At 39.8% G+C, this 18,717-nt stretch overlaps 1 protein-coding gene across 1 annotated transcript in view; it reads right to left on the bottom strand.

The window, feature by feature from the left end:
• Positions 1-10,060: 10,060 nt before the first annotated feature.
• aplp1 (amyloid beta (A4) precursor-like protein 1) overlaps positions 10,061-18,717 on the bottom strand; it is an 88,587-nt gene continuing 79,930 nt past the window's right edge. The window contains exons 13-17 of the mRNA XM_072691469.1: positions 17,977-18,000; positions 17,816-17,883; positions 16,401-16,466; positions 16,148-16,291; positions 10,061-14,041 (exon numbers count right to left, since the gene is read on the bottom strand). Coding sequence (XP_072547570.1) covers positions 13,943-14,041; positions 16,148-16,291; positions 16,401-16,466; positions 17,816-17,883; positions 17,977-18,000 — 401 coding nt within the window. The 3' untranslated portion in view covers positions 10,061-13,942. The remainder of the gene's footprint in view (positions 14,042-16,147; positions 16,292-16,400; positions 16,467-17,815; positions 17,884-17,976; positions 18,001-18,717) is intronic.

The following is an 18,717-nucleotide window of genomic DNA, read 5'->3' on the forward strand; positions in this document are numbered from 1 at the left end:
GGAGTACTCACTCATTCCAACCACCCTCCATTGGACGGAACTGGATAAAGGAGCTCCATCAAACAGCACTCCAGCAACGTCTTTGCTGGGCACCACCAAAAGTGCTCGGTTGTCGAAGCCATCCTGGCCGTCCAGAGCGTACGAGTAGCAGAAGCTGTCATTGGACAGCAGATTAAACATGAAAGAGTCGTACATTCTCGACCACGAGATTTGAACCCCGTTGAACAAATAAAGGACCTGGATACCTTTGTCTGCAGTGATACTGAGGGCGTTTGGGTAATTGACTTTGTACTCAGCCACCTGACCAGGGTTTAGAGTGACATTGACAGTGGAAGTTGATGAACGCACAGTTATGTGCGTCACCTGCGATGCCTGGACAAAGGCGCTGTCGTACTGGCTTTGTACTGACACTGCAGGCACTAGGTAGCGAGTGCCCCAGCTTGGCACGGGCAGCAGCTGATCGTAGACGTGGTTGCACTTGGAAAAGAGCCAGGTACAAGTGTGGCCTGTGTACACGCCTACAGGGAGGCGTGACAGTATCCTAGTACCTGTCAGGTCTTGATCGCTCTGAAGTTGGACACTTTCGTGAGGTTCTGCTTCCACGACTAGCTTACTGCCGGCTACATACTGTTTGCCCTGGAACTGGACATCTCCTCGAAGGTAAACTTCCACTGTATTACGTTGCTCCCCGTTAATGAACATGAGCTGCGTTTGTGTCGAAGGAGGAGATACACCTGGAGTAAATATGAGGTACTCAACTCCCCATTCGCTCTTGGGATAGACCACTGCAGTGTCCATAGTGTAGAACTTTGAATTCAGTGATGTAATAACCACATCTTGAGTGGCCTGGATGAGGATGGTGTTGCCGGATCTCTGGCTCCCATAAAGCTCCACTCCTCCAGGAAGTGTTATGGTGATTCCCTGGCCTGCTGTCAGCTGTTCCTTTTGCGAAAAGCGTAGGCTGGGCACGCTAACTGTCAAGCTACAGTTGGAGTGAATGGAAGTGATCTGAAGCTGGTAGACAGGGTTGCCATAATAGGCAATGTAGTTTTGCATGAAGGCCGTGGCAAAGTCCCGACCTGCTGTACGTGCATCGCTGCCACCTGTTGGGACGGAGAGATACGTAAAGAGAGATAGTGAGAAACAGCTCGAGAGAAAAGGGCAAGACTGGCTAGAATGCCACTGGTACCCCAACAATCAAGTCTGCAGGTAGGTTTGCCTAAAGTGGGGCCTATTGGGACATTTGATTTGGCTCGCTAGAAAGTTACCTTAATCCCACCCTTTATTCTGCATTTAAAATGGGCTTACAAAACAAATAGACTTGATGCCCCACAGTACACAGATCAGCCATAACATTAACACCACCAGATTATTGAACAGGTTCCCTTGTGCCACCATAACAGATCTGACTATTCAAGACATTGCAGACTTCATAAGACCTCTAAAGCTGCCCTGCTGTGGTATCTGGCACCACAGCATTAGCAGCAGATCCTATAAGTCCTGTAAGCTGTGAGGTGGGTGGGGCCTCCATGAAACATCATCTGTGAGCCTTAGCTCCCCTTGACCTTGTTTTTTCTTGGAGCACTTTTGGTAGGTACTGACCACTGCATACTGAAAACACCCCCTCAAGACCTGCTTGATGTTTTAGAGATGTTCTGTCCCAGTTGGACTTGGATAGTTGGTCTAGAACGTCACAGTTTGGTTCCTGTCACAGTGGCTCAGATTCTACGCTCGCCCATTATTACAGCTTCAACATCACCCTCAAGAACTGAACTGAACTTGTGGCCTAATATATCTGACCCCTGACAGGTGCCATAGTAGAAGGAGATACTGTTTTTTTGGCGCTTCATCTGTCTGGTACTAATGTTATGGCTGATCGGTGCATATTTTGAAAAAGTATGAAAAGTATGATCAGTGGTCTCAGTACTATATAACAGCCAGTGTAGTGCCAGCAAATGGTTACAGAAAAAATAGTTAGTAGGGGTGTGGCACCACTCACTTTATGTATTATAGATTATGTATTATATTATGTATTATAAATTATATGTATATATGGGATAACATGCATGAGCTTTGATAGATATAACATTTATGCTCAATAATGTGCATAACAGGGTGGTAACAAAGTGGTTATTGTGCATAATATAACTAACTAATGTGATTATATATATATATATATATACATTTTTTTTTCTTGTATTTAAGTGTAATACTCACTATATCAACACATTTTCTATACTCTAAAGGGAAGTTTTATCTATCACTAATAAATATTCTTATTTATTTATTAATTATTAATTATTAATTATTTTCTCTCTTCTCTCTTATTTTCTTTCTTTTTTTAATATTTTGTAATTTAATCATTTCCTTTTTTTAATCTTGCTTGTTTTTTTCTTTAAGGGGAAGGTACATCATATAAGCCCCTCTGGGCTATTTATATATATATATATATATATATATACTTTCTCTCCATGTTCTTTTTTTCACCACTACATTGCACTTGCTATTTCACTCTCTTCTCTTGTCTATTGTGTAAAATGGCTGCAAAACTGCATCACTATTATGTCAGTATGATTTGCACCCAAGAGTGTCCAGCTGGCCTGTCCCATAATGGACATATCAGGTCATTTAGGATTAAACAGCACTACGTAATGTACATAACAGGGTGGTAAACATGTTTATTGTGTGTTATTACAACTGTAACCGCATTTTTTAAGAATCTTCACACAACAGACATTCAGTTATGTGCTAATAAGCATGGAATAAAGTGGAATACTTAGTAAATCAATGATTCATTAAGAAAAGAACAAGATCTACTCTAATTTGGGTTCCTTAAAATAAAGCTAGTCTGGGATATCTGCTAAATAAACTATGTTTAACAATTCAGGAACCTTTTGTAAGAGTGGTCTTTTCGTAAAGATACTGCTTGACCTTTTCACACTTTTCAAGCCCTTTATTTTACTTTACCAACACTACTTGCTTTTGTAGGCCTTTATTGCCATTCTTGGATCGTTTAAGGCTTGGCTGAATAATTAGTCCGGTTAATGGACTGACTGTGCAATTCATTGGTCTTGGGAGTTTTTCCTTGCCACTGTTGCCACTAGCTTGCTCAAAAGAGGCTCAGACCCGGATCTCTGTACAGCTGCTTGTTGTAAAATTGAACTGAATTGAATTGAATTGTTTTTTAATGTGGCAGCGAGCCAAGTAATATATGTGGCAACATACATATTCTTGTATAATTGTCTCTGCTGGCCTCCAGCCAAGACACATTTCCCCCATATGGTCTAAGCAGCAAGCTTGAGAAAGCATTAATGCTAGGATTTAAGAGCACCATCCCCTCAACTACACTCCGACTTTATGGCAGTTCAGACTCATAAACAGAAAACACTACAATGCTGTTTGCCTTCAGTACACACACACACACACACACACACACACACACACACACTTTATATATGAATGAAATGTATGTTTTACCATATTTCTGTCTGTTATTTATCTGTTATTATTATATTATGGTTACCATGTTATCATATTATTCATCAGTTTAATTTTTTTAATGATATCCCACATGCCATTTGAGGTGATGCATATACATAAAAATTATATTATACCACATCAGCATTACAGCACTACAGGATCTGAGCAGTCACAGTTAATAGCTAATAATAATAATAATAATAATAATAATAATAATAAATACATTATTATTATTATTATTATTAAGATTAATAATAATAATAAATAATTAACAATAATAAATAATAAATAATAATATGTCATAATAATAATAAAATTAAAAACTAATAATAAATAATAAAAATGTAAAAACAAAACATAATAAAGACTTACCGCAAAACCATAACATCAAAAAACACCCCAGCGCAGGAAGAGTCCACATTACTGCTGCAAACAATAGCAAACACACAACATTGCATCACTTCCAACTATGACATAATACTATAAGCCATATGTAACTACACTATATGGACAAAAATATTGGGACACCTGCTCTTTCACTGTTTCATGAAATCAAGGGTACTCTAAAGAGTTGATCCTGCTTTTGTTGGAATAACTGCCTCTACTGTCCAGAGATGAATAAGGCTTTCTACTAGATATTGGAGGAGCATTGCTGTGAGGATTTGACTGCATTCAGCATTAAAAAAGTCAGCGAGGTCAACGGTTAGAGAGGATTCCCAAACATGTCCCATCATTACAGCCCACCTTAATCTCACATGGGTCCCATCTATGCAGTGGGGCCATGTTTAACCCTCCCTGGTCCCATCACTGACGCTGGTGGGCATCCATATATGGGGCCAATGTGGAACCTGGGGACAAATCATTCTGGTTCCCAGTTGGGCTTCCCGTACAGGCCCCACATGGACATGTTAGCTGGGATACAATCTTCTATGTATACAATATGTTTGAAAAAAGAACAAAAATATTTTAAGGGTGTAGAGGGCAGGTGTTGAAATAATTTAAATATACATATTTAAACTAACATTTTTTATATATATATTTTAAACTAACAACAAATTATCCTAAAATTCAGGCTTGAGCAGGATGTTCTTGTAAAACCTTTGTTTATACATTTTTTTTTGTATGTTTTTATACTAGAGCGAACCACTGCCAGAGTACATCATGCCAGGGCAGCCGCAGTTTAAATGTGGTCCGAGACTGTTGACTTTGTTAGAGATTTGTCTAATCAGACATGAAGCTGTGTGTGGTGTCAAATTGTAGCTAATTTAATGTATTTATTATTTATTTAAATACATTTTATTATTATTAATTAATTAATTAATTTTTCTTTTCTTTCATTGTGGTGCATCAATGTGTTTATTCCATGTCTTATTTTTGAAAAACAAAACCAAAAAATTAACATTCAAATGGCCTTTGTCGTAAACCATAAATAAATAAATAATTAAATAAATAAATAAATAAATAAATAAATAAATAAATATCTTTGACAGGAGAAGTCAAAACTATTCTTAACCTTTAATGTAAGTTAATGCAGCAAGATTTTAATCCAATAATGCTTTTTTGTTTGTTTGATTATTTATTTATTTGTTTGTTTGTTTATTTAGGACAGTGATGAAATTCAAATGAGCTTGTACACAACAGGCATTCAGGCATAGTGAGACAACAGCTTTACAGAGATTCGTGTTCAGATGGATGTTAAGATGGATGTTCACCGTGTTTACTGTATGAAAGCATTTCCAGAACTGCCAAATGACAAATATACATCCAATAAGCTGAGCTGATCATCTCTTACCTTCAGTAGACAAACGCAGAGCAGTTCCAGACCTTCCTTCTTCAGCGCCTGCTAAACTCAGGTGCACACACCAGAACCTGCCGTTTTAAAGGAGTGGCCCCAGCTTGTAAATGAATGGGATTTCTCTCCTGAGACGTGATTCTGAATAGGATTAAATATCTGCCTGTTCTAGATTTTAAACCATATTTATAAAGACGATGTTCAAACCACCAGAGGATGGAGCAACGAGGAGCGGAGGTGCGTGGCTATGGATCAACTTGTCCACAGAAATGGGTCACTCAACATAAAAGCTGCATGTGTTTAAGTGGTCTGCAAAACAGAAATAATAAATAAATAAATAAGTAAATAGTTATAGCTAAGGTTGAGGATTAATGTATGAACTTAGAGAGTATCAATAATACCACAATCTGTGATTTCAGTTAAATAAACAACAACAACAAAAGATAGGTAGGCCCGTTTCCTTGTTGAGCTATGAGAAACATAAAAACCAGTAAAAATCTGTCAGTGGTACTAATGTTATGGCTATAACATGGTTATATACAGTAAAATGAGGATGTCATTATGATGCACAAAGCAAGATCAGAGGTCTCAGTACTACATAACAGCCTGAAACCTGTGTAGTGCCAGCAAATGGGTACAGAAAAGAATAGTTAGGGGTGTGGCACCACTCCCTGTATGTATATATTATAGATTATGTATTATAGATTACATGGTATATGCTACAGGCTACAATGCTGATATCAGTATCAGATGTTCTCCACTTACAGAAACTGTGTGGTATTCTCAGAGAGGAGAATTACCCCTTGAGAATGTTTTCCAGTTAGTCAGACACTAGAGGGCGCTCCAGAGCGAGTCCAAAAATGAATGTGTTATTAAGGAGCACTTGAGCAAAATCATAGTTTATAAACATTTGATCATTTTCATACCAAGAAATTCATCATTTCCTAAACTCACAGATTTTATAACCCCTTAAACAGCCTATGGTCCACCAGCAGGCTGAAAGTGCCCGAGAATAGCCCCACCAGTGTACAGAAGTCCCTGAAGTTACTGAGTAATACACCCTGGTGTGGGATGAGCCTTTCTGTATTGAGGGGTTAAGGCTTCTCAACTCTAGTTGTTAGACAACTCCAGGACAAGGAGAGTCTAATATTAATAAACAGAGCCGGCCCAAGGCATGCTGGAATTATATGGCCGCTTAGGGCCCCAACGCCACCAAGATATCATGAGAAAAAATATATATTTATGTAAAAATAACTATAAAATAATAATAAAACAAAATAGATATAATAAAAGTGTTTTTATATTAATACATTTTATAGTTTGAACACCAATTAATCAATTCCTGCTGTTGGCTGCTGCCACTGTCACTGCCAAATGCAGAAATGCGCCGCTTGGGTGGTTGATGAAGGCCCGGACGCTTCAGCGTATTGCACAATATCTCTTTCTCCCTATGAAATTATGAAGCATCTGGTGCTAAGGTGATGGTATGGGGGCCCCAAATGGAAATCTGCTTAAGGCCCCATAAATGCTTGGGCCGAACCCTGATAATAAACAAAGTAAAGCTCACTAAAAAGGGTTCTGTACAGTACTGAGAAATGTTCTATGGCTCTCCAACAGAGATCTGACAACCCAAGCATCAGCGCTCAGTAGCAGTAGTAATGCTAGCTTCTCTACTGCCCAAAACCTGCTGCAGAAGAAGGGATATATACAGGTGTGTTTCTTTGCTTTTTTAGTAAAGTACATTATTCCACTGTCCAAAATGAAAGAAAGTTCCGGGACAAGTGGTTCAACACTATTTCAACTTTGAGCGTTTAGCCGTGTAGCTCCATTCACCCCCAGTCATTGAGGACTCGCTCGCGGGCTCCCTCTGGCCTTTTGCAGAAATGGAAAGAGGCCAGGCTCTCTAATAACCAGCTCTGGTATTCTGACTGGAGCTGAGGTCAGTTTTAAGACCAAGGACCAAAACATTCATTAATTATTATTTATTTAATTATTTTAGGTTATTTTTTTTTTTTTAAAGCAGCAGTCCTTAATTTTTTTTTTCAATTTAAAGCAGTGGTCTGTCTGAGTGGGGAGGGGCAAAAATATATTGGATATTTAATCCTATTCAGAAATAATAATAAACAGAGCCGGCCCAAGGCATACTGGAATTACGTGGCCGCTTAGGGCCCCAACGGCATCAAGATATCATAAGAAAAAATATTTATTTAAAAAATAACGTTGAATAATAAAACAAAGTAAATAGAATAAAAGCACTTTTATATTAATTAATTTTATAGTTTGCACTTTTTATAGTTTGCAGATTTAAGACCAAGGACCAAAACCATTAATTATTCATTTTTTATTTCATTAATTTATTATTATTTTTTTTAAAGCAGCAGTCCTTAATTTTTTTTTTATTTCAATTGAAAGCAGTGGTCTGTCTGAGTGTGGAGGGGCAAAAATATTGCAATAAATGGTGTCAGTGGACTGTGCGACCATCCCTGCACAGACAAGAGTGGTCTGGTAGGTTTATGAGTTTTCCTGGGTATGTCAGGCTTTTATGTACTTATTCCACATGCACAGCCTCTAAAAGAGCCAGGATCCAGCACCGTTTGCTGGTTACCTGAGTGGAATGGTGTGGATACAGACAGAATGGCTACTGTGAGAGCAGCTACTGCAAACGTGGAGATCTAACTAAGCTCATTCAGCCACTGTCCAACCAGAGAAGAAACTGACTAAATGTGAACTTGCATTCATCCGCTCTGACATGAGGCTGCACAGCCTCATGAGTACTGAACAGTACTCTTCTGAAATGCCCGCTGCAATTACACATTCTCACCAGAGAGGTCTCCAAATCCCCACCTCCTCAAACTTATGGACTGCAGCTTTAAAAACGTTCTCATCCTATACAAAGACAGAGGACAAAAATGAGGAAGAGAGACAGAGAGAGAGCAAGAGAGAGATAGAGATGAGGGAGGGGTAAGAAGGTGAGAGTTAGTTATGAGACTTAATTTATATTTCAGCATTAATAAAGTGTAATCCACCCTCTGAGCTCAACAGTAGCGATGCTGTGTTTACATCACTAAACAGAACTGCTAATACATTGGGGCCAAACTTGGTAAAATGAGTAATTTATATGAAAAAATTTAATTAGCTGATTAATCGTGAGCATTGGAGCGTTAACATTAACAGCAGTAATTATATTTCCCTTTCTTTCTTTCTTTTTTTTTTACTTCTAATCGGATTCAGAAATTCTGAAAATAGACAGAAATTATGTTTAGCTTTGTTTTTCCTCCCAAATCAACAAAATGTGTCATGTAACCAGGGATGCCCAAACCCTTCAATAAGCCTATACTCAATAGTCTATACACAATCACACATCAGTCATAGTTTTGGCACCACCTACTTAATATTCAGTAGGTCCCCACTGTGCTGCCACATCAGATCTGACCATTTGAGGCATGGCCTCCATAAGACCTCTAAAGGTGTCCTGTGGTATCTGGCAATCTTGCACCAATACTAACGTTAGTCCTTTAAGTCCTTTAAAGCCTCAGCTAGTTTAAATAGACTAATAATTTAAAGATCCTCAAATCTTAGACTCTACTAAACACAAGTCAGTAAGGAGACCACTCTGCTATTCACCCAAGTTCTCTCAGAAGAGGAGGAGGGTCTTCAGTCTGGGTTTGAGGACAGCGAGCGTTGGACTCTGCTGTTCGGACACCCAGGGTAAGTTCGTTCCACCACTTCGGTGCAGGACAGTAAAAAGTCTGGACGCTCGTCTTCCGTGGATCTTAAAGGATGGCGGGTCGAGCCGAGCCGTACTTGAAGCTGGAAGGGCTCTTGGTGCAGATCGGCTTTTGACCATTGCCATCAAGTACGGAGGAGCTGGCTGGTCCAGTCTTGGCTTTGTAGACCAGCGTCAGGGGTTTGAATCTGATGACCTGGGCAGCAGCTACAGGAAGCTACAGTGTAGAGAGAACGCAGCAGTGGAGAGACATGGCTGAATTTAGGAACGTTGAAGACGACCCGTGCCGCTGCATTCTGGATCAGTTGCAGGGGCTTGATGGTACGCAGAGGGAGACCAGCCAGAAGAGAGGTGCATTAGTAAAGCCTAAAAGTGATGAGAGACTGAACAAGCACCTGGTGGTCTCTCTAGAGAGGAAGGGTCGAATTCTCCGGATGTTGTACAGGAGAAATCTGCACACCAACAAGTCTTAGGTGCCCATGACCCCATCACAGTTTCACCAGTTGTCTGGTGTCGTCTGCTTTTCTTGGACCATTTTTGGTAGGTTCTGAGCACTGCATACCAAACACACCCCATAAGACGAGCCTGATGTTTTTGGAGATGTTTCCAGTCATCTAGAGCATCACAGTTTGATTTATATTTACTGCATTTATCTGACGCTCTTATCCAGAGCGACTTACAAGGCTACTCGTATTACAGAGGAGGACCAATGCAGTGTTAGGAGTCTTGCCCAGCGACTCTTATTGGTGTAGCGCAGCACAGTCACCCAGACCGGGAATCGCTCACTGGCAGGTAGTGGTGTTATCTGTTATGTCACACCAACCACTTCTTGGACGAAGAATGGGCTGGCTGATATAGCCGCCCCTTGACAGGAGCTACTGTAGATGAAGATAATCAATGTTTTTCCACTTCACCTGGTACTAATGTTATGGCTGATTTTATAAAAGGACATTTAAATGTAATTTTGCCATTTTTTTTCAGTGCAGGCAAGCAGATTACCGTGTGTGTGTGTGTGTGTAGTCCACACACTGTAATGGAAGCAGTAAAGACAACACACAGGGTTTTGTGGGTCATTTGTAATTTTTAATTAACATTTTAATGAAAGTACAATCAGCCAAACCAGTTCTCAGATCGTTTGCTCTTTACAACGCATCCCAATTAATTCCACCCGGAATACAGCATCTCGGTGCAACCCTCCAGAATGAACACGTCTTTGGCGAAACTCGAAAACATTGGAAAATTTTGGCTTATTTTCTGCCACTCGAATGACAACTAAAGCACTGGCAAAGTCTTTGAGCTTGCCCTTTAAAGCACAGGTTCGCCAAACGCTTCGAAGGACACCAGCTTTTTCTAGCCTCTGGATTATTTAACATGTCACGATACAACGTTTTCTGGGCTTCCACATTTCACACCAATTCCGCCACTGAAATTGGGGCCTATTCAGACATTCAGTGCACTTTAGAGTAACTCTTGCCTCGACATGCTCCAGTTCTGTTAGCATACTGAACCTCAGGAAAGGTTTTTTTGCAGTATGTGGAGAAATCGGTGAACCTTTCCACGTACATAGATGAGAATGAGACAATTTGGATGCGATTGTGCTTAGTTTCGTAGCCCAGTTATCGACTTAATTTCATTCATTTACAGCAAGATTTCAGGATCTCGGTTCCTTCGGATGGGAACGGAACCCAAATGCGAGCAGCACCGATTTTGAGAAGCATGACCCGGAGTCCAATTTGAGAATGACTTATAAATAAAATAAAAAAAATACATATAATTACATCCAAAACACAGCATTGAAAAAGGCAATAATGCAGCAATTAAATCTCCAGTACATTGTTTACATTTCCATTGGGTTGGGAGGCAGGAGGCAGGAGGAGGAGGTGAAGGAGGAGGGGGAAGAGGAGGAGGAGGAGGAGGAGGACCAAAAGGGGTGTCTTGAGAAGTTTAACAACTCGCAGCTCGATCACTATATAGAATACACTGCTCTAAATCGGCTCAATGCTGGTCAAACGTAAAAAGGTCAGAGGAGGGTCAGGAATCAGGGCGACACTTTAGGTCAAGGATCCTAATTTAGGACATCAAAACACATTCATAAGATAAATCTACCAAGGCGATGCATGAACATTCAGAATTCTTAATGCAGACGAGAATATACCGTACTATTCCTACTATGACACAGATTTACGTCGCATGGTGACACAGAACAAGCTAATCTGTGGATGCCTCGGTAAGGATTTTTATGACCACTAACTAAGTCGTAGAAAAAAGGAAGAAGAAACAAAAAAAAGGTCCGTGCGCCTTATCAATGTGCTTTACGCCTCGACTAGCATCCTTCAGATGAAGTGTGAACTGACGAGTGGAGCCTCTGGGGGCTAAACGAGCAGGTGTATTCTTATCTATGCTAAGAGGCCGAAATACTACTGAGAACCTACACCGTTAGCCTACCTCATTCTAAAGGGTCTGTACAGTCTATACAGGGGGGTACAGGCTACCTTCTACGCATTACAGTGCAGCCGAGTCCATGTAAAATCAGTGCGAAACTGCTAGTCTAATGAATAGTCAAATGGATGGATGGTTTGGATGGTCGGGCCTCCTAGAAATGGGCTATTTTACTCCACTATTGACGACCGGAGAGGAGAGACAGGCCGCTTGCTTAAAGGAGGAGTCTGAAAATTGTCAACTTAGTCTCAAATTGGTGCCCCTATAGGCTGTAGTTGATCACCACAAGCAGTTTTCTCAATATGTTTTGCCGAACCGAGAAAATGACATAACACGTGCTGACTTGACACGCCCCTATAATAGAGGTCTATGGGCAGATGCTGCTTGTTGCCGCGTTACACTGGCTGTTACAGCTGTTTTCTGATGTTTTTGACTTAAGCTAACTGAGAAAGTATTAAGAAATTTGGTCAAATCAATTCTTTGATAACTTAGCTGAACTTAACGGATCAAAAAAAAAAGTGCTAGTCAGAAAAGGTAGTGATAGTAGAAATGGTTTTGGTTTCAGTTTCCCAGCTATGCCACTATATGTCCGGGGAAAGAGCAAGGTTAAGGAATGTCAGTCGAAAAAAACAAACAAAAACGGTACGTTCTTCTTTCCGAAGGCGAAGAGATGTCCTTTTCCACTGCAGGCTAACATTCGGTGTGTTTTGTTTTTGTTTTTCTCATTTTTTTTTACATTTTTATTAATTTTTTCTTTTAAAGCAGTTTCACCACAGCAAAGACACCAACATATCTCGCTATCGTGTGCTAGGATCGAAATGGTGACCAACAGACGACAACATAAACCTCGGCTACCGAACAAATTTGAACACTGCACGTCAGGAAACGCTCCCCACAGCGAGTCTTTCGGGCCGGAGCGTCGGGACGCTCCTGCTTCTGAACTCCTCTGGAAAGAGATTACTACCTAGCGACGGCTTGGACGGAACTACTGGATGTGAACAGAGAGCCTAGCAAAGTCCAACTAATCTACTCACTACCCGAGTACTAGCAGACCACGTGGCGCGCGTCCGGAAAATAAGAAGCTGATGGCGTCGGAAGTCTACCTAAAGATACATTCAGTCGAGTTACCTGTGTCGTTGTCTTGTGCTGGTTTATACAACAGTCCGTTTTCATTCAGCCATGTTAGGAAATGTTTTTTATTTTATTTCTTTATTTACGTATTATTATTATTATTATTTTTAATTCTCTCTCTCTCTCTCTGTGTGAGCAGCACAAAGTCATCTTTAAAGTTTGATACGCCACACAATCGCATCGATACAAATTAACGATTAAAAACGTCTAGTTTTAGTTACCTTTTCAGTTATATACACGTTTTTCGTCTAACTGCGACATTTTAAGTCCATCGAAAAGCAAAAAACAGGAACAACACAAGTACGTTTATAGCATCATACACCAAATTCAGCATGCTCTTCTTTAACTGGAATGGACTGCAGATTACTCCAAGTTTTTTTTTTTTTTTTTTTATTCTTCTTTTTTTTATCCCCTAAGAAGCAGTACAATAAATAATGATACTTAATAAAAAATAACTTCAGCGCTAATTGGTTACGTTCGTGGTACGTTTGGAGCGACGGCTGGGTTCTTTTTTATTTTTATTTTAATTTTTATTTTTTTTTGCTTTTTTCTCCATGTGAACGAAGCAACCAGAGTGAGAAATGGCTGAGAGATGGTCCTCCCCACCCGCAGACCTAACCACTAACCTATCCTTTCCCCCATATGCACTAACCCAGAGAGAGTAGAAATACAGTTAACTGACCATTTCATTTTTGAAGCTTTTTTTCTCCGTAATGGGCTTTTTTTGTCCGTTTTGGGGGCTACTTTTACGTTCCCTCACAGATTTACATGGAAATAAAAAAAATATAGAATCTCATCCGTATCACAGCTTCACGTGAAATGAACGTTAGTTTTTTTTTTGTTTTATTTTTAATGAAATAAGAAATTAATAGTGCCCTACACGTTTCAGACGCAGATTTCTCCACAAATAAAAAAAAATTAAATAAGAGAGGGATACTGAAACGACTCCCCACTGAAAGCGTAAAGACCAATTTCAGGGCTTCTGGATGATTGTATGGAGTTTGGACGGGTGTATGAAGCCTTCCGAGCTCACTTGTCGTGGTTTCAGCATCCTCGCAATCTAAAGGAATAACAATTCACACACATACACACACACACACGCACACACACTTATATACTGTATATATATATATATATATATGTATACTCCCCGATTGGCTTATTAGACGTCTCTCCTCGTTTGTCGAGAGAGTGTTTGGGTTAACGGTTTAGTGCAAACTCCCTATTCGCGTGCCATGTTTGATTTTTCATTTTGAACGTCGGTCATGGAAACGTACATACAGTATACGGGGAGGGGAGGGTTGCTATGGAAACCCCTGCTAGTAGACAGGACGTGAGCGGAGGGGTGTGGATACGCTTTGATCTTTGCTCCTTTAGTTCATTTGCTCAAAGAATTTGTAGGTGGGGTTTTCGTAGCCGTGGTTCTGCATCTTACTGAGCTGCCGCTCCTCCGGGGTCAGCATGGGGTCAACCTGACACAGAGAGAGAGAGGGAGAGAGAGAGAGACATGTTGTTTACATCATGTTTTCATCATCGTTGTTTTGGATCAATAGAAATGATTATATATAAGTTCTCCTGTAAAATTGACACTTTCATAGCTTTTGGGGGCTAAACGAGCAGGTGTTTTCTCAACTATGTGTTTGTTGAATACACAAGAGGCCGAAATACTACTGAGAACCTACGCCGTTAGCCTACCTCATTCTAAAGGGTCTGTACAGTCTATACAGGGGGGTACAGGCTACCTTCTAGGCATTACAGTGCAGCCGAGTCCATGTAAAATCAGTGCGAAACTGCTAGTCTTAAAGAACCGGGCCTCCTAGAAATGGGCTATTTTACTCCACTACTGACGACCGGAGAGGTGAGACAGGCCGCTTGCTTAAAGGAGGAGTCTGAAAATGATCAACCTAGTCTCTAGTTGGTGCCCCTATAGGCTGTAGTTGATCACTACAGGTAGTTTTCTCAACACGTTTTGCTGAACTGAGAAAATGACATAACACGTGCTGACTTGACACGCCCCTATAATAGAAGTCTATGGGCAGCTGCTGCTTGTTGCCGCGTTACACTGGCTGTAACAGCTGTTTTCTGATGTTTTTGACCACTAACCATCAGTGGACATCAACCACTAAGAGAGTGTTAAGAAATTGGTTAAATTTCCAACATATATATTTTTTATTTATATACACTTTTTATATAAACTTTCAGTTTTGATTAAACGCCAGCATAGTCAGTCAGCGTGTTGCTCATCATACTTGCTTTCGTGCTCTGCTATGAACACAATGAGCTCTTCTGCCACCGCCTTGATGCTCATTTCCTTGGTCTGTGACCATGACAACGGAGCTCTGATCAGTCAGTCTGATTTTAACGTATCTGTACTACGCAGAAGGTAGAGCAGACGCTCACTGTACAATGAACGCAGTGTAGCAGAGCATCAGTTTTAGAAAGTGGGGCAGTGGTGCTCAGCGGTTAGAGCACAGGGCTATTGATGACGGGGTTGTGGGTTCGATACCCGGGCTAGGCAAGCTGGCACTGTTGGGGCCTTGAGCATTTAATCTTATTTTTTGTCAAATATTTGTCAAAAAATAACAACAATATTTAAAAAAAAACTCGATATTTGAAACTCAAAGCAACTACAGAGTGACTGTGTGTGGAGCAAATGTGATTTCATGTATAGAGTGATCACAGTGTGCCTGGATTAGGATTATGAAGTGAAAATATGTCCGACTCTGCCATCTAGTGTTGATTAAATTCATTAGATTATTCTGTATGTATTTGTTCAAAGAAGCCTGGATATGTATGCTTACAATACTGTTAATATATTATACGCATATCGCTGCTGTCCAATGAAAAACATGTATCTATATATGCCCTTGTGGGGCCTGTATGAGTAGTCCAACTGGGATCCAGAAAATTCTGTCCATTGCTTCCATGTTGGCCCCACATATGGATGCCCCACTAGAGTCAGTGATGGGACCAGGAGGGGTTAAACATGGGCTCCATCTGGGTTGTACACTGCACATGTATTCATGCATTGATGGGACCCATGTGAGATTAGGGTGGGCAGTAAGGATAGGGCCCATTTGGGAAGCTTAACTGAGTCCTAGTAATACCATATATACAAACTCACTCAGAGCCCATGCCCACCTGGAACCCACCTGGAACCCACCTAGAGCACGTTCCACCTATGTGTCCCCAAATCAGCATGTTAGCTGGACTGACTACGCCATCTAGTGTTGATTGAATTCATTAGATTATCCCGTATGTATTTGTTTATACATATCGCTGCTGTCCAATGAAAAACATGTATCTCCAATTGTGTCCATTTTTTTTGTTTTCTCCATCGATTGAACCCTGTAGCTGCTTCTGTTTACTATGTAAAGACATTGGATGAATGGACCAATATAAATGCTCTAAATGTCCTGGAATAAACTCTTATTTTACATTGACTTCCATTGAAAGTTAAGAGCATTTTTGCCTTCTTCTGTAAAATCCCCATTTTGGAAATACATGTTTTTCACTGGACAGTGACTGTATGCATCACTGGTTCTGGATGTAGTACACTACACCGTGCTCTTCCTCACCTCTACGATACCATGGCTTATAGTGCCGTACGGTTTGCGACGGACCAGCAGTAAACTGATGACCATCACCATAGCGATCGCCACAGCAACCACCAGCAGACCCACCATTGCTCCACGGTTAAACGTCTCCAGAACGTCCGGCTGCTGAGGAGAGAGAGAGAGAGAGCGATGGAGTGATGTGTTGTCTTTATGAGTGCTGGTCTCAGGGCCAAGAGCCAGATTTTACCAGCGACACTTCATATGCAGAACTTACCAGTTCATCTCTCTGGATTCCTGAAGACTTGTAGACCACTTGTTTGAGCTCCACTGAGGTGTTGATCTAAAGAGCAGAGAGAGAGAAATTAGTAATAGTAATAAAGCTACATATCTTACATATATATATATATATATATATACACTATATATACACACTGTATCCCATCTAACATCTCCATGTGGGGCCTGTATGGGTCGGTATGGTAGCCATATTATGGCCTGTGACAACATTTGCAACCCACCTAGCTCATGTTTCACCCATGTGAGCCCCACATGAGCATTTTGGCTGTGACATTGCTATTTCTGTCTCTATGTATTTTACTTATTGTACTGTCTATATATATATATATATATATATATATATATATATATATATATATTGATTTCTATTCTTCTAATCTTTCACATTTATGTATGTCACAAACTTTAATTTAGTTTTAAAAATGCATAAATGTGTAAATCTGTGTGTATTTACATGTCAAAATTAATCTAAACTCAGAGAACATTGAGGGTGACTTTCATTTACAGTGTAGTCGAGCTGATACATTAAAATATCGGCAGGAATTTATATAATACCAAATAAGTCAGACATAAAACAAATTAAGATAAATTAAATCCAAGAATAGAGATCGACCTTAAGCACATACTGAAAAAATAAAATAAATATAAATTTATTTTAATTATTTTTTTGATTAAATTAAATGTTTTTTTTATATTTAATTTATATAATTATACATTTCTTTTAAAGATAATAAAAATGAAAAAGTCAATGCAAAACATAGATAATAAATAAATAAAAATGGAAATATATAACAAAAAAAATAGGTCAATGGTAAATAAAATAATAAGAATAAATAAAAGAATAGTAAAACTTAAAAAGACAAAGTGTAAATGACAACTAAAACAGCCCAAAATCATATAAAATGTTAACCATAATTAAATGAAACAGTTGCAGGCTGGGTGGAGCTAAGATAGCTTAGACATCCGCTCTACTCACAAATCTTACAAATTATAAAACCCTAAAATTCTATATTCAATTTCAAACAAATAAATACAGTTCTGATAAACAAGAGAGACATAGTGTAATGGCATGTTCCAATGTTCATATTTTTGTATTCATGTGACCTCTAGTGGTGAAACATCTGAATAACATGTATGTATGCCTATGCATGTAGTGCCAATATTATAAACCTAATTATAATGTATGTTGGTGGTGCTCTGAAGATACTTGGTAGATGCTCACCAAATATTCAACAAATCATATTTAATCACATTTAATAAAATATTTAATAAAAATCATTTATTTGATTTTTTTTTTTTCAGTGTTTCTGTCTAACCTGTGGGTGATGTACATAACCATAAGCATTACTCTAGTGTGGTTCCATCACTGTTCAGCATACTCTACATCTTTACCTTCTCCTCATACTCGTAAGTCGGAGGCCTCTCAGACGTGGCGTAGTCGTACTCATCCACAGCAGACACTGTGGAGGAGAGTAAAGCCACATGCATTAAAGACTGTTACAGAACACTGGCGGTCCGAATATACAGGCCGAGCCCAGTGTGAGCAGTCTTACCTTTCTTATTGCTTGGCTGTGGGTCTTGGTTGAGGGTTGAGAGAGAAAGAGAGAGAGGAAAAGGGCAGATAAAGAGAAAGAGACAGAAATTAGCTGCGGAACAGTTTCGACTGTTTATCTAAATAAAGCATCAGTGAGAGTCACTCAGAGTCACTCAGTGTGTTTTAACACTTTTAAGGTTCTAGATTGGAGATCTTATCTCGGCATAGTTCACCAATGAGAGTTCAGAACATGGACGTGACAAACCGTGAACCTCTAACATCCAGCAGAACCAAACCTGAGCTGTGAAATGGGCCAATTCCAAAAACCCCAAAACTCTTACATCACAGTCTTGACTTGTCTTATTTACAACCACTACCCAACTACCCAGCCCACTAGAGAAAACCTGGAAGAACATGGAAGCAAGGCTAAAAAGGCTAAAAAGGCTAAAAAGGCTAAAAGCTAACATTTGCTGACCAGGTCAAGCACTGCTTGGAGGAGGTGCTGAATGGAGGTGTCTGTGCAATAGCTGGGGAACAACTGCACAATTTGGGGAAGTCGGTGAATCTCTTTAGCTAGCTAATCACCTACTGTGCTTATGGGACACCAACAGGACAGCAACACAATCCAGTGAGAAAAAAAATGAAGAAATAATTACGATGTTCCTGTTACAGTGCTAAAAACAAAGCTAAGCTACAATATGCTAAGCTCTACTACATGGCTACTGTGAGCTGCTGCAGTGCCATGAAGCAGCCAATTAAA

The sequence above is a fragment of the Salminus brasiliensis genome, chromosome 11, assembly GCF_030463535.1.
Source record: "Salminus brasiliensis chromosome 11, fSalBra1.hap2, whole genome shotgun sequence".
NCBI classification, from domain to species: Eukaryota; Metazoa; Chordata; class Actinopteri; order Characiformes; family Bryconidae; genus Salminus; species Salminus brasiliensis.